The following is a 14,028-nucleotide window of genomic DNA, read 5'->3' on the forward strand; positions in this document are numbered from 1 at the left end:
CCCAATGCCAGCTGTCCCTGTAGCCTTAAGATTGTCACTTCAATGGAGGCTTGAACCTGTCACTTCACCCATTTGCCTCAGTTCCCTCTTTTACAACTCAGAATTACATCTTCCATTTGTTTCACACATGGCTCCCTAGGACCAATAAGTACTGAAAGGTACATATTCTAATTTTCAGATACTCAGTGATTTTTATATGATTACATAAATCTCTGAATAAAAGTATTATGTAATAACAACTGTTATTATTAGAATTTAAATGAATATTCTAACACTGCATTTGATTGTGTATCTACCTTATAATCAGAATTTGTGTTAACTTATTTTTTCTTTTCTCAAGACAAAAATGTTATTCCAGTTTATTGACAACAGTTTTGTTTGGAACTTTCATCAACTTCACCAGTTAAACAGCTCATAACTAATCACTGTGAGGACATGGGAAACAAAGGAAAGCAGTGCAGTTCTCATGGGAGCAGATGTCTTTCTCTACATTTGAACAAAACCACACGCTGTGATCACGACCTCTGGATGCTTCAATGCTATAAATACCAAATCATAAGTCAAAGTCTAAACTTCTCGAACTTTTTCTGCTGTTGTGTCAGCAGAATAAAATACTAATCTTTCTGTGAAAAGGAAGAAATTAGTCAATTGGGGATTAAAATAATTGGTTTATGTGGTTAACATATGGTACTAATTTAGGTTACTAGAGCTGGCAGCAAAAGCTGCTGTCCTAAGGAGGGTGGTACGAAGTTCCAGGTTGATCCTGTGGTTCCCTCCCACCACCTTCCAATATGTATATAAATTGTCAGCTCTCCAGATCCTTTGCCAGTTCTCTCTTCTAGACTTGCCAGAAGCAACAGAGGACTAAAGATGAAGATCTTTTTCTTATTCACCTTTTCCACTTTTTTATTGTCTGCTTTTGAACAAGCAGCTGCTTCTGCTTACTATGACAAGATTTTAGTTCATAGTCGAATAAGGGCACGCGAACAAGGGTAAGTAACTGGGTTCTATTTCTGTTTTTAAAGGGAGCTTGTTAATCTTTAATCTCCCTTTTCTTCTTGCATTATATGAAATGTGATTTTTCACTACGAATTCTTACTATCATTCTCAATTAATTTTAGAAGAAATGTTCCTAAGTGAAAAACTTTCCTGGGAGTTTCAAAAGGAGACAGAATACTGTTAAACTTCATAAAATGTGGCAAAATCTATAATCACCACTTCTCAGTGAATAAAATACATGTGGTTTAGAATCACTGAAGTTCAGTTCCCAATTAATGTATGAGACAACAGATATGTTTAATACATGTTTTCAAATGTTTGAATAGAGCTGACATCTATCCCACAGTATTTGCTCTCTTTATTCCATCCTGAAGAAAATAATGAACTATATTTAAATGCTTTCCAACATAGGAATATATACTGGGAGTCCTCTGTAAATCTTCTGTTCCCACTAGAGCAATGCAGCAAGCCGTTCAGCTTACAAGCCAGGCTGTTCAGAGACATGGAAATGATTTGAACAGCTGATGTCAGGGAAACACATGTGTCTAAATGTATTTTCCTTCAGTCTTTTTAAGTAAAAAATGTTCTGTAAATAAGAAATTTTATCATCCGTTCTTCCTTTGTTGAATTTCCTCTGCCTGCCACATAGCCACACCTTGAGCTTTTCAGATAAAAAAGTTTACTGGCTTCCCACTGATGTAAAATGTATGGTCTAACTTTTGAACAGATTATTTTTTTAATTGCAGAAGTAAAAAAATTAGTGACAAAATGCCTTTGTTCCACTGAATTTGCCCTTAAGAAATTCCTCTTCTTTACATTACCTTGTTAAGGAGAAAGTATTCCTCATTTGAAATCTGTGACTCCTTTTATTTACATGTCAGTTTACCCTTTGGTCCTCAGTAATTCCCAGAATGTTTACTTAGGTGCCTGCGGTACTCCAAATGGTTGGCAACCAAAACAGCTGATTGATTTACAGAAGACAGAGTCTCCTTCTACACAAAGAACAAGGCTCTTTTCTTCCCCATCTCCCCACAACCTTCAGTTGCACAGATGTGTAGAAGATAAAAACTTTAATTAAAAGAGCCTCATGGTATTCACAGTTTGGGCCCTGGCTGTGAATTAATTCGCTTTGCAGAGAGAAAAGTATGAGGCATATGGAGGCTTGACTAGGCACAGCTGTCAGTCACTGCCCATAAGAAACAGAGGGTCAAACGACAATGGAGGGGAATCTTCTGCCCTCGGTGGGAGGATGGGCTTGCTAAGGAATCCAGCTGGGCAATCCCAGGAGCTTTCCCTGTGTTGCTTGAAAACACACCTGCCCTGGGGACCGAAGCCAGATGTTCATTTCTTACTCCTGCTCAATAGAAACTGTATTTGCCACTATTTTATATCATTTTTTTCCAAGGAAGTACAGAATTTATTTTTAAAATGTTTCTTACTCCTACCCATAGCCCACATGTCTGTGCCCTTCAGCAAGTTATGGGAACCCAAAAGAAATACTTCAGCACCTGCAGAAACTGGTACCAGGGAACCATCTGTGGAAAGAAAGCGTAAGTATGCTCTGCTTCAAAACCGTTCCCCATTCACTGAGATAATAGAATGTGTGATTAGAAAACTCTCATTTTCTCAGAGGCAAACTGCTTGTTTCAAATGCAGACACAGGAGTAATTCAGTGCATAATTTTACAGGGTTACAACTTCTCCTTATCTGCTTCTAAAACAACCTGGATAACTGATCAAATAATTGTTGCCAAAAATAATTGGTCAAGGAGTGGAAAATTCAAAAATAATGGCATACTATGCAGTCTTTTAAGTTTAAGAGGCTTCAAACTATTAGTTTCAGCAATATTTCTCAGAGTTCAGTATTCATAGCTCTATTTTAAACACAAAGAGATCTGGTCTTAAGTGACCTATCCAAAAACACGGAGGGACCTAAGGACCTAACCGGCCAGTAGTGAAAAGAATTCAACACTGCTTAGCAGAGCTGTGTTCAGAGAATACAACTCTCCACAAAGAAAAGATTTTCACTTCTCAGAATGCGAGTCATTGCCTTCTCTGCTACAAAATGTCAAAGCCATTACTGTTTTGTCAGCCACAGAGCAGCTTCAGAGTGTAAAGATATACAAACCCCCAGTCCTGAACTTGGTCTGCCCCACTTGTCTCACTTAGTCTCTGTTAAATTACTTAATTCTGACATTGTTTACCCAATACAATAAAAGAATGATTTTCTCATGCACCACATTTTCTCTTGTTGTTATGCAATTACATGCATAAATTTCTCAGCATTTGTCACATGAAATCGTTATTTTTATTTTACCATTATTTTCTTACAGGGTCAAAGTAGGTCTGAGGTGACATTTTCAGAAAGGCTTGAGTGAACAGGGCATCTAGGCTTCACTTGCAACTCTGACAGTGTATTAGGAGACTCTTAATGAAAACCTCTAAAACTTTCAAATGCACATGTAATATTTAAGTACACAATTTGAATAGTCAACAAAAGATTGTATGCCCTAAGACGGGAAGATGTCAAGTTATATTGATGTAATTGATGCAAATCATATATATGAGGAGCTTAACTCCATTTAATGTAAGATTTATATATAAAACTGTCCTAATGAACATCAACCACTGTTTTAGATGTTAATGTCATGTGAGATAGAGATTTCTTTGTGTCTGTGCCAAGGGCTTCCTTAACAGAGGTTAATATGGAAGAAAAATATTTACAGTGTTGGCAACATAGCCAGTAGAAGATCACTTCCTTACTCTATATTCCTATGTTTATTGAAAATGTTTTTCTTGTCAACGGTATTTCACTAACTAAATTAGAAGGAAGAATGTGAAGAAGTGATTGAGAATTTGCAATTAGTCATATTTTGTTCTCCTGATTGTCCAGGTCATGACAGGATCCACATTTTCCAGTCTATTCTTTAAGTTGAAAGATGTTTCTAAATACAGAAACAATTTTGAATTCTGGAGGAAAAGAAAAAAATCTATTTGACTTTTAACATTTAAACATAGCTCACATTGAATCCAGTGAGCTTTTATCAACAGAATACTTTTAAGTTAAAACCGCAACTATAGGATGTTGTAAACTTGTATGAAAATCGTTGAATGTTTTTTACAGAAAGTCAAAGAATTCTATGTTGACAAAGAATTATGCAGACACATATGCATATGCAGGGTTTCTGCTGGGGAATGGGGCGGGGGCGGGCGGGGACAAAAAATGATAAGGGGTGGACATGCGTCACTAGCAGTGCTAATATGGCTGCAGTCTCTCACGATCTCTGCATTTCCTACTGCTCCTGTTGGGTGTCAGAGGCTTGGCATTTTTTGAGATTCCTGAAAGATGCTAGATGTCATAACAAATTACTGGAAAAGTTCCTTAGGAAAAACACTAAGGGAAAATGTAGTAGGACAAAGTTTTCTTCCGTTTTCTTTCTGAGAAGATGTTTTCAGCACTCTGACAGCATACCATAAATTAATGGAGCTGAGTTATACTTCCAATACAGTGAGACACTGATTCCAACACTCTTGCCTTTCAAGCGCTGCCATGGCTTTGATGTCTCAACTCTAAAGTCAGTCTAGACATGAAGAATGATACCATGACCCACCAGAGCCAAGGAAAAGACCTGATTTTCATGGGCCAAGCTGTCACCCCAAGCTTCCTGCTATTGTAATATTTATTGGTTACTAATTACTTGCTTAAGGAAGTAGAAGAAAGTAGTAAGTTAGAGTAGATGTATCACAAATGGTAATGAACTTCTTATGCAGACAATCAATCTGATTATTCTAAATCCTCAGAAGTTTCTTTGGAATGTAATGGACTATGTGGAATCCTAACCACTATTCTGTTTTGATTTTGGCTCTGTTTTTGTGAGGAAATCCAGAGAGGTTAGAACTCATTTTTCATACAAATTGCAGATATGTATGCATTTGATGATGGTACTAATGACCAATTTCAACTCAAACTAGACTGTGTATGGTCATTTGCCCTACCTCTATCATCATTTTTGGGGGGACCCGTAGGTTTATTGTTTTTATCAGAATCTTTCTTTTCCTCCAGGTGGCATTATAATACTGACTTCCCTTTTCCTTCAGCGGACTTGCTGCAAGTCATCCGAAATACTTCACCTTTTGAATAAAACTTGCTATACTACTGACTTCTTTGGCACTATGCCTTACTCCACTGCAGACACGTTGGGAAGAAGGGTATTTCCTGAAACTAGCTTAGACTGAGACTTGAATATTCTCAAATATATTCAGTTTTGGAAAACAACATACTCCTGTGGTTTTGTTCCTAGATAGATGTCATGTCTTCCCATGAGAGAAAGTCTGCTCTCAGCACAAATCTGAGAGGACATTCATTACTTTGCTGAGCTCCAGAAGTAAAATGAGTTATGCAGTGATTACACTTTCATGTGTCAGGAAAAATAGTTTGAAGCAATAGGTGGTTTGGATTTGTTGAACTCAAGTTAGGTGGTGACTTTGTTCTCCTTGCTGACTAGAATTTAGAGGAATGTAAGCTGTAAAACATTTTACAGAGCCTCAGTAAGTCCCTAAGCAAGAAGCCTGCTACAGACAACTTGAGAAAGTCGTTGAGTAGTGGGGCTGGGTGGATTCGGGCATGAAAGTTTACACAATACTATCATCTACATTCTCCCTCCTCTTTTAATAGTCCTACCATTGTCCGAGCGCTCACAGAGCAAGGCTGGAGGGGGGAAACAGTGTGTGTGAGAGTGGGTTAAGTCATACAATTCCTGAGAACTCCTGAGTCACCCTCTTTTGTGGCTGTAACAGAGCACCTGCTATAACTTAGTCTTAGCTGTTAATGGGATTTTTAGACTGTGTACTCAAAACAGAAATGCAGACATGACTAAAGAGGTAACTGTAATAAGAATGCTAATCCAAGGACAATGGCTCTTCTCATGTCAATATCTCCATGTTAACATGTCCTCCCTAACTTGTATATATGATCTATTAAATGTTCATTTAAGAATTTACACTTCCTATCCACTTCTGTAAATTTCCAGTTGGTATGCAACTTAAAGATTTGCTAAAAATCAAAGTCTGTTGGACCAGAATTCTTTCCACTGTTTCTTGGCAGTATTTTATCTCCATGCCAGCAAGGAGTAGTAACAGATGAGTCACAGAGCTGATCTGAATAAACTGAAAACTGTCTTTGTTAGCCAAGAATAACAAGGACGTAAGGTAGTGTTGCTCTGTCCCTTTTTCTTTTGGAATATGGAACAAGGAACAACTCTGTGCTAAAAAAAATCCCACCCCAAAACTAAAAGAAAACCCACCAAAACCTCCAAAACTTAAAAATGCTGTATTGCTTGTTATCCGAGTAACTATTTTCTTCCCTTGGGCACTGTGCTGTATTGAACTAGCAGGGAGATACAGATGAGGATAACTTACAGTGTGAGATGGTACTTCCCCTGTGTACTGTGTCTATTCAAGAGTGGTAATGAGGAACTGCATCTTGCACTGAGTTTTATCTGGTCCTAACCTAATTGCGGGGTTCTCCACACAGACCCCTTTTCGTCCATTTCATATCAAGGGGGTTTAGCACAGCTGATGCATGGATCCATTTACAGTAACCCTTGATAACAGAAAAGAATCCTGAGCTGTGCATAATAATTTACATGGTAAAAAGGCACTGATCTTGTAATGCTTAGCTAAAAAAACCTTCTTCTTTCTTAACTATGTTTAGCCAGTTTTCTGCCTTTCATTAATTGTATCGTTGTTGGATATAGATAACAAGACTAAACTTGACATATCTTATTCTATGCTTAGAAGTCTGCTTCCTCTTTCCTTTTTTCCAAAAGGTAATTTAAACTGCAATCTTTCATAATCTTTCATGGGATGAGGGAGACATGTTTTCTATATCATGGAAGGAAAAAATATTTTCTCATGACAAAGCAGTTCACACAGTGAACAGGAGAACATTCTGACTCCTGCTACACAATTTTTCTTACTTGGATTTTTTTTTATTACCTCCTGACAAGGATGCAACAAGGAGAAAGAGCATAAGGTTAATTTCCTTATTAGCTAGAAAATACGTAGCCTGAACTGTGTGCTATTTTTGCATTCCCAAAAAATAGATATTCAGTGATTTGTTTTAAAGAATGAAATGTATTAAAAAGAACAATACAAATACTTTCAATATATGGCTTCCCAGCTGAAAAAGTGCACATGGCAGGAGGGTGAATATGTCATGTATGTATACGTATATTTTCATAGCACAGAGAAGTGAAAGACTATGTAGGGTTTTTAAAAAAATCTATAATCTTCACTAGCTCTATCAAATTGGTATCAATTACAAAATCAAAACCCCCACTTTAAAAATCATGCTTTGTAATGCTACAAAGTCTACATTCATTTTTTAATCTCTTCGAGTAGTTTGCGTGTTGAAGTTCTTAAATCCAACTTTTAATTTGAATAAGAAGTTCATTTTAATGTATTCATGGGTAATGTTTTGTCAGCTTTAGTTTATGAAAAATGAGAGAAGTGTACTCAGCTGCCCCCAGAGTCTATAAATTAAAAGCTGGAATGTAGTGGTAAAGACTCAGCAAAATCCTTCAAGGAGTTAGTGTTCAGAACTCTAGCACTGCCAACACCAGCCACACCTATAAAAATAATCCTACTATGTAAAACTGTGATGGCAATATTTCCTTGTCCTTTGCAGTGCACCATAATTTGAAAAGTAGTATCTGAAGTCTAATATCTTTTAGTACCTTGTTAACATCTTAATACCTTTATGTTTGAGACTTTGATAAGTTAGTATAATTTCTTAGGATTGCCCCTTTCAAGGAGCCAAAATCAACTCTGTGATAAATTTAGTGAATTTGCACTTTTGGTTAAGTGAATTTGCACTGTTGTGTAATTTGTCAAGCAGATTTATGGTAGAGCTTTTTTTCTGTCATATTAGTTAAGAAGTCATTATATTACATGCTAAATTGAGTGTTACAGTATTGAATCATCAGTTAGCCCTCATTTGCTGTGATGTGTAGCTTACATGTATTCAAGAATGAGAATATATTATCAACATCATTATATTACAGTTCCTTGTCCCTGATACTGCTAAATTTTGTGCATGCTGTGATGACATACTTTGTCAACTCTGGGTTTGATTTCTTATAGTGTAGTTTCCATCCTCAATACATCTACCAGTGAAGTTTCCCTTGTGTCCATCCATCCAGTCTTTAGTAGCTTCCTTCTCTATTACCTGCTTTATGTCTGTTATTCATCAGTTCTGTCTCTCATTCCTGAGCTTCTTCAAAGTCTTCCTTGAAAAACAAAGGCTCTGCCATGTCACTTTCTATCACCATAACAATTCACAGGACCTTCTCCTGTTTATTTCCTATATCCAATATGTACCTGAAACTATAGACTACATGTAGTTTTGTCATTTTAATGTCTGTATTCCATTTAATTTTTTTCCTTTTTTTCTTTACAACCCTGCTGCCACCTGTTTCTCTCAATGCCCTCACTTACTTTATTTTTCCCTTTCTTCAATCTCATCTAATCTTTCCAAAACAGACCAGTTAATTTTCTTTAGCTGCTGTTCTAGTCTCATCATCTTCTAATAAATCTACATGAATTCCACAACTCCTACCATGTTCCTTCCTGGCACTTAATGATGGCAGTCATTCTGTAAATTTGAAAGCCTTGCATTTAGTAAAGCACAACCAATTTGCACTCTATACAGAAAAGGTTGAATGATAAAAAAAGGTTGAAGATGTGGAGATTTTATACCTAGCAATGAAAACATTAAAATTAGACTCAGCTAAAATTAATAATGTACAGGACAAGTATATAATTGTGTTTTTGTCTATATCCCACAGAACTGTCTTATATGAGTGTTGTCCTGGCTATATGAAGATGGAACATATGAGAGGATGTCCTGCAGGTACAAGCTTATTTTCAAGAGTCGGTATATAAGAAGCATTACAACATAAGAGGCTTTCAAAGCTGGTCATCTTGAGAAATCAGTCTCTTTTAGTGCGTTAGAATACACAGCTTCATTTGCACACAGCCAACAGAGTTAAAAATCAGAAAGCATTGAATATGATCATGTAGTTTAATTTGAATCTCCCAGCTCCCTCCAGCTGCTGGATTGGAGAGGAATGCTAGTCTCTTCAGTTCTCAAAACTGCCAAAGAAGTACTTCTACCCCTATTCCCGTTACATTCCAGAATAACCTAAAGAATACCACTGAGGTCAGAAACCCAGAACATGAGGTCATATCTAAATTCTGCTTATTCCTATTCCTGAGAAGATGTGAATCTTATTTATTAGAAGAGTGTTACAGGCTTTAAATATACTAAGAAGTGAAAATGAAGGCAGAGATTCTTGATTTCTTGTATTCTGTTTTATGTTCTGTCTTGCTATTCTGTTTGGCATAAATAAAATTAATTGCAGCAGGGAAGAGTAATCTGAGGAGGAACATATTTCATAAATTTAGATCCTTATATCTGAACTAATTCTTTTACATTCAGTAATAGACTTAGGCATATGCAAGGCTCAGTTTGTTTTTATGTATTAATCTCACGTTAGATGTTCACACTAGAATAAAGTAAATGACAGTCTAGAATTGCCTGTTTCTCTCCATGACCATAAACAGAGCCAAAACCAACTAGCTTGCATGCAGTTGCCTCATTTCTAGATCCCTAGAACGAGAAGAGATGAATCCTGTTCTCATGCAGCAGTGTTTTTTAACTGTGAAGCTATGGCCACTCTTGCTCTCTGGACAAATATATGCACAAAATGCATGCTGGAAGAAGAGCAAGAAGCCTCACAAGAAGAGCTGTGGTCCACCATGACCCAACAAGACTCATTCCATTTAAAGTTTTGTGGTCATAGATGCAATTTACTGCTGTACTCAATGGATAACCTCCTATTTCATGTTGGGGTGGCACAAAACAAGACGACTCTTCTAAATAAAACATTACAATATTTGGGTTTGTTTGATCTAATTTTTCGTTAAGCAAATCAAAAGAATAAATATCAAGCAGATGTGTTTGAATGAGTATTTTGACACTGGAATTTTAATCCAAGCACATTGTTTTAATATTGATTTAAACAATTTCAGAAAAGCAATACTATTGTCCAACCAAAAGAAACTAAGTAGATTCAACTGTGAGAAACCAGATGACTGAAGAGTTTACAGTATTCTTATCTCATGCTTATTTTAGTTGCTCCTATTGATCATGTATATGGTACACTTGGTATTGTGGGAGCTACCTCCACACAGCGGTACTCTGACATGTCAAGGCTGAGAGAAGAGATTGAAGGACAAGGATCATTCACTTTCTTTGCACCAAGCAATGAAGCCTGGGAACAATTAGATTCAGTAAGTGTGTGTGGGGGGAGGGTGTCTGCATGTACACATGTTAAAGGGCATTTCTCTTTCAACCAATGTTTTAGCTGCCGCAACTAGTCTATGATAAGGTAGCCTAGAAACAACGTTGCTATTTTGGGTATAAATATTTTCAGTATAAAAGAACATTATAATAAAACAATTTGCATGTTTAATGTGCATTGCTGAAGCTAGAGAATCTGAATTTATTTTCAGGAGTACTAAGAAGCTGTAAGTGTTGCTAATTTAAGCACTTGCATGACAAATAGAAATAATATTAGTATTATTATCATAGTTTTGGGGAGACTGACAGAAATTCCAGCAATTTCATGATGTAGAGTATATTTCATAGTTTGTCAGGTTCAGGTGTCCTTTCAGTAATGCTTTTAATTGAATAAATATTGAATCAAATATCCTTCAATTAATTGTTTATCTCAGCCATCAGCATGCTTGCAGTAAGCGTGGGGAAAGCCCTTCCCAAATCTTCGTCCATGCAGCCAAGCCATGATGATGAATTGGCTAGGAAGACCTGCTGTCTTCCATTTGTGAGCAAATCAGACTAAAGCATCAGTTAAGTAGAGCCAGATTGATAGGTATCAAACCCATGTCTCCTAACAGGAAATACCCATTGTTGGGTATATTGAAAGCATATGTAAGGTCAAGCAATACGTACTTCTTTCTGACTGAAAGAATGTTTTGAAACTTCTAATTTTTCTTCTTCAGGAAATTCACAGGAATTTGGTTGACAATGTAAACATTGAACTGTATAATGCTCTCCACCACCACATGGTAAACAAGCGCATGTTGACAAAAGATCTTAAGAATGGCATGACTCTGGTGTCTATGTATAATGACCAGAAATTGCTCATTAACCATTATCCTAATGGGGTGAGTCTATTATATTTTTTCCCTAATGTAATTATTCATTTTTAGACATTACTCTTTCTTTTATTTTCTTCCACAGCTAAGAAAACGGATTGTAGAAAGTTTAACATCTATCTAGTTAGTTGCCACTGACAAAAATCAATAAACTTCAACAATTATTTTCTGCTATGTAGACCAATCACTAAGAATAAATTAACAAACATTTGTGGTGTTTGCTGTTTATAAAATAATGTTAAATCTAATCTTTTATTTTAACTATGGTGCATGATAGAAGCCTTTAAAATTGTAAGAGACACACGTCAATTATGTGTCTGGAGAAAAAAAAAAAAACATTTTTAGAAATGCTGGAAATCTCCCAGTCAAGTCACTCATCCTTGTTGCTTTATATGCATCAAAATGTTTATGTCAGACTATGGTTATATCAGTAAAAATCCAAGAAAATCACCACATTGACCATATATGGAAAACAAATCTGAATAAGTGCAATAAGAAATAAAAGAGGAATATGAAATAAATGTAGCCTGAATAAATGTGCTGCTAGCTTTCCAGGTTAGCCAGCATTTCAAATCTTTCAAGGTTTTACTTAAAATGTAAAATAAAAACTGAAAGAACAACAGTGAATACATAACATACAGTACATACATTGCCATTCTGTAAGAATCAGATTCCAAGTATATGAGCAAATTAATGCTTTATCTTCTACTTCTTGATTCTTCAACGACAGGTTGTTACTGTTAACTGTGCCAGGGTTATCCATGGCAACCAGATTGCTACCAATGGTGTTGTTCATGTCGTTGATCGTGTTCTAACCGCTGTGGGAAATACCATTCAAGATTTCATTGAAGTTGAGGATGATCTTTCATCTCTTAGAGTGAGTGAACACAAGTAAAAATGCTTTTCTGATCCTTTAGGTTTTTTTTCTTTGTTTTCTATTTGTGTATGATACCTGGAAATAAGAAGAGTTAGTTTAGTAAGAGACAGAAATAAAACAAATTAAGAACCCCAGCTAATATTGCAAATCTAGCTATACAAAGAAGCAAAGTATAATTTTACACAAGCAGTCTGCTTCTGCTCTTTTGTGGATCAAATAAGACCACATTATTAGGACAACATATGTCCCTGCACATAAAAAAAAAAAAAGTGTGTCTTCTCTTCAAGCACTGAGGTAATGAAACATGTAAGCATAAATTACAGTGTCTGGTGCTAGGTGAGTAATTTCAGAAAGGATGTTAGAAAATTATTTAAAAAACCCACAAATACCAGAATTTGACTCATACCAAGTTTCAGAACACCAGCAGATACATGTAGGAAGGATTTTTCTTGCAGAGAGGAAGCAGAGGGGGGTTTTGTCTGAGTTTCTAATTTATGCTTCTTCTAGAAGATATTTCTGTTTAGTGTAACGGGCTTTCATGCTGCACATGTTTAAGAAAATGTACAATGGTTTTGCAAATAGCTGTTGTCCTTTTCTCTCCTCCATCTCCCCAGTAAATAATTTTTTAAAACTATTTTAAATGTAGAGGCATGAAGGTGCGAAAGACACTCTGAAATCCTCAGTTCCAGTCCGTTGCTGATACAGGCCATCACATCACTTAACCCCTTTAAAAAACTGAGTATAAAAGCCAATCCTTTCTAGTCTCCAGTTGAAAAATAGTTATTTAATTTTTTTCCTGTGCATTCTTTCTTGTATCTTTTCTATTTGGGTTTAACTTTTGTGAACTCTAGCAGATATTTTCACACAGATAAGAACCTCCACAGTAGTTCAGAACATACAGAAACTAATTTTTCTTCCTTTGTGAGGGATAAACTGCCATTCAAACCAATTTACTCACAAAATTAAATGCATACCATTTCTTTTAGGACTGGGACCAAAATGCTGTGCCTGATTGTGAAAGTAACTGTGGCATGAGCTGGTTCTCACCTTCCCAATGCTTGAATCATCATATTCCATAAAGGGGCATTAATGTGTTACCCAGATAAAGTTTTACCTATTCCTTTTATATTAACTTGCATAGCTCCCTAACTCTGTTGGAAAAAAACATTTGCTAGTTTCCAGGATTCATGCTGGCATCATGCTTGTTTTTCTTTAAGTTTCAACACATTGCACTCAGCCTTTCTGACTTTTCAAAGGGTGAAGTCCCTCTTTGTAGCACATATGCCTGATAATTCCTCTGTGTGTGCTTCTGCACTTCATACTGCTTTAATGACTTCAGCTCCAATAGAAAATGTGTTAATGAGACCATTAAACAAAATGAGTCCTGAGACTCCAATGTGACATTTCTTCAAGGATGGTTATTCCTATCTTCCAGTTTTCCAGTTTCTTATGCACTTTGTCTTTCTGCCTTAGGTTGAGCTAATAGTATTTCATATTTAACTGAGCAAATTCTTTACTTATGTAAAATTGAAAACATCTGGACTTTGGTTCGTTTTCTAGAAAATACCTTCACAATCTATATTGGTATAGTCTATCCTATTACCCTTTTAATCCATCATATATTCTCACAATATCTTTGATTACTTTTCCTGCATTGTTCTTTTTCTTCAGTCTTTGATTCTAATAAGGACAGGTTGCAGCCACCAAAGAAATCCATATTGTTATAGTATTCTCTTTTAAGACTAATCCAATAATGGAAACACCCAAATTGTGAGGTTCTAAAGAGCAGATTTATAAGCAAGTTAAGAAGATTTATTTAAGGAATAAAAGGGAAATTTTTTTAAAATATTGATTTTGGTTTTATTTAGTTCAGACTGCTTACCTTTTCTTTATTGCTAGAAAGTAGAGAATTTT

At 36.0% G+C, this 14,028-nt stretch overlaps 1 protein-coding gene across 2 annotated transcripts in view; it reads left to right on the forward strand.

Moving 5' to 3' along the window:
* The first annotated feature begins 835 nt into the window (after nucleotides 1-835).
* Nucleotides 836-14,028, forward strand: part of POSTN (periostin, osteoblast specific factor) — a 36,076-nt gene continuing 22,883 nt past the window's right edge. For both annotated transcript variants that reach the window (XM_010131927.1, XM_010131928.1), the window contains exons 1-6: nucleotides 836-992; nucleotides 2,451-2,549; nucleotides 8,846-8,910; nucleotides 10,195-10,352; nucleotides 11,082-11,246; nucleotides 11,968-12,114. In XM_010131927.1, the coding sequence (XP_010130229.1) occupies nucleotides 871-992; nucleotides 2,451-2,549; nucleotides 8,846-8,910; nucleotides 10,195-10,352; nucleotides 11,082-11,246; nucleotides 11,968-12,114 (756 nt within the window). In that variant the 5' untranslated portion in view covers nucleotides 836-870. The remainder of the gene's footprint in view (nucleotides 993-2,450; nucleotides 2,550-8,845; nucleotides 8,911-10,194; nucleotides 10,353-11,081; nucleotides 11,247-11,967; nucleotides 12,115-14,028) is intronic.

Source organism: Buceros rhinoceros, unplaced genomic scaffold (assembly GCF_000710305.1).
Source record: "Buceros rhinoceros silvestris isolate BGI_N320 unplaced genomic scaffold, ASM71030v1 scaffold7052, whole genome shotgun sequence".
NCBI classification, from domain to species: Eukaryota; Metazoa; Chordata; class Aves; order Bucerotiformes; family Bucerotidae; genus Buceros; species Buceros rhinoceros.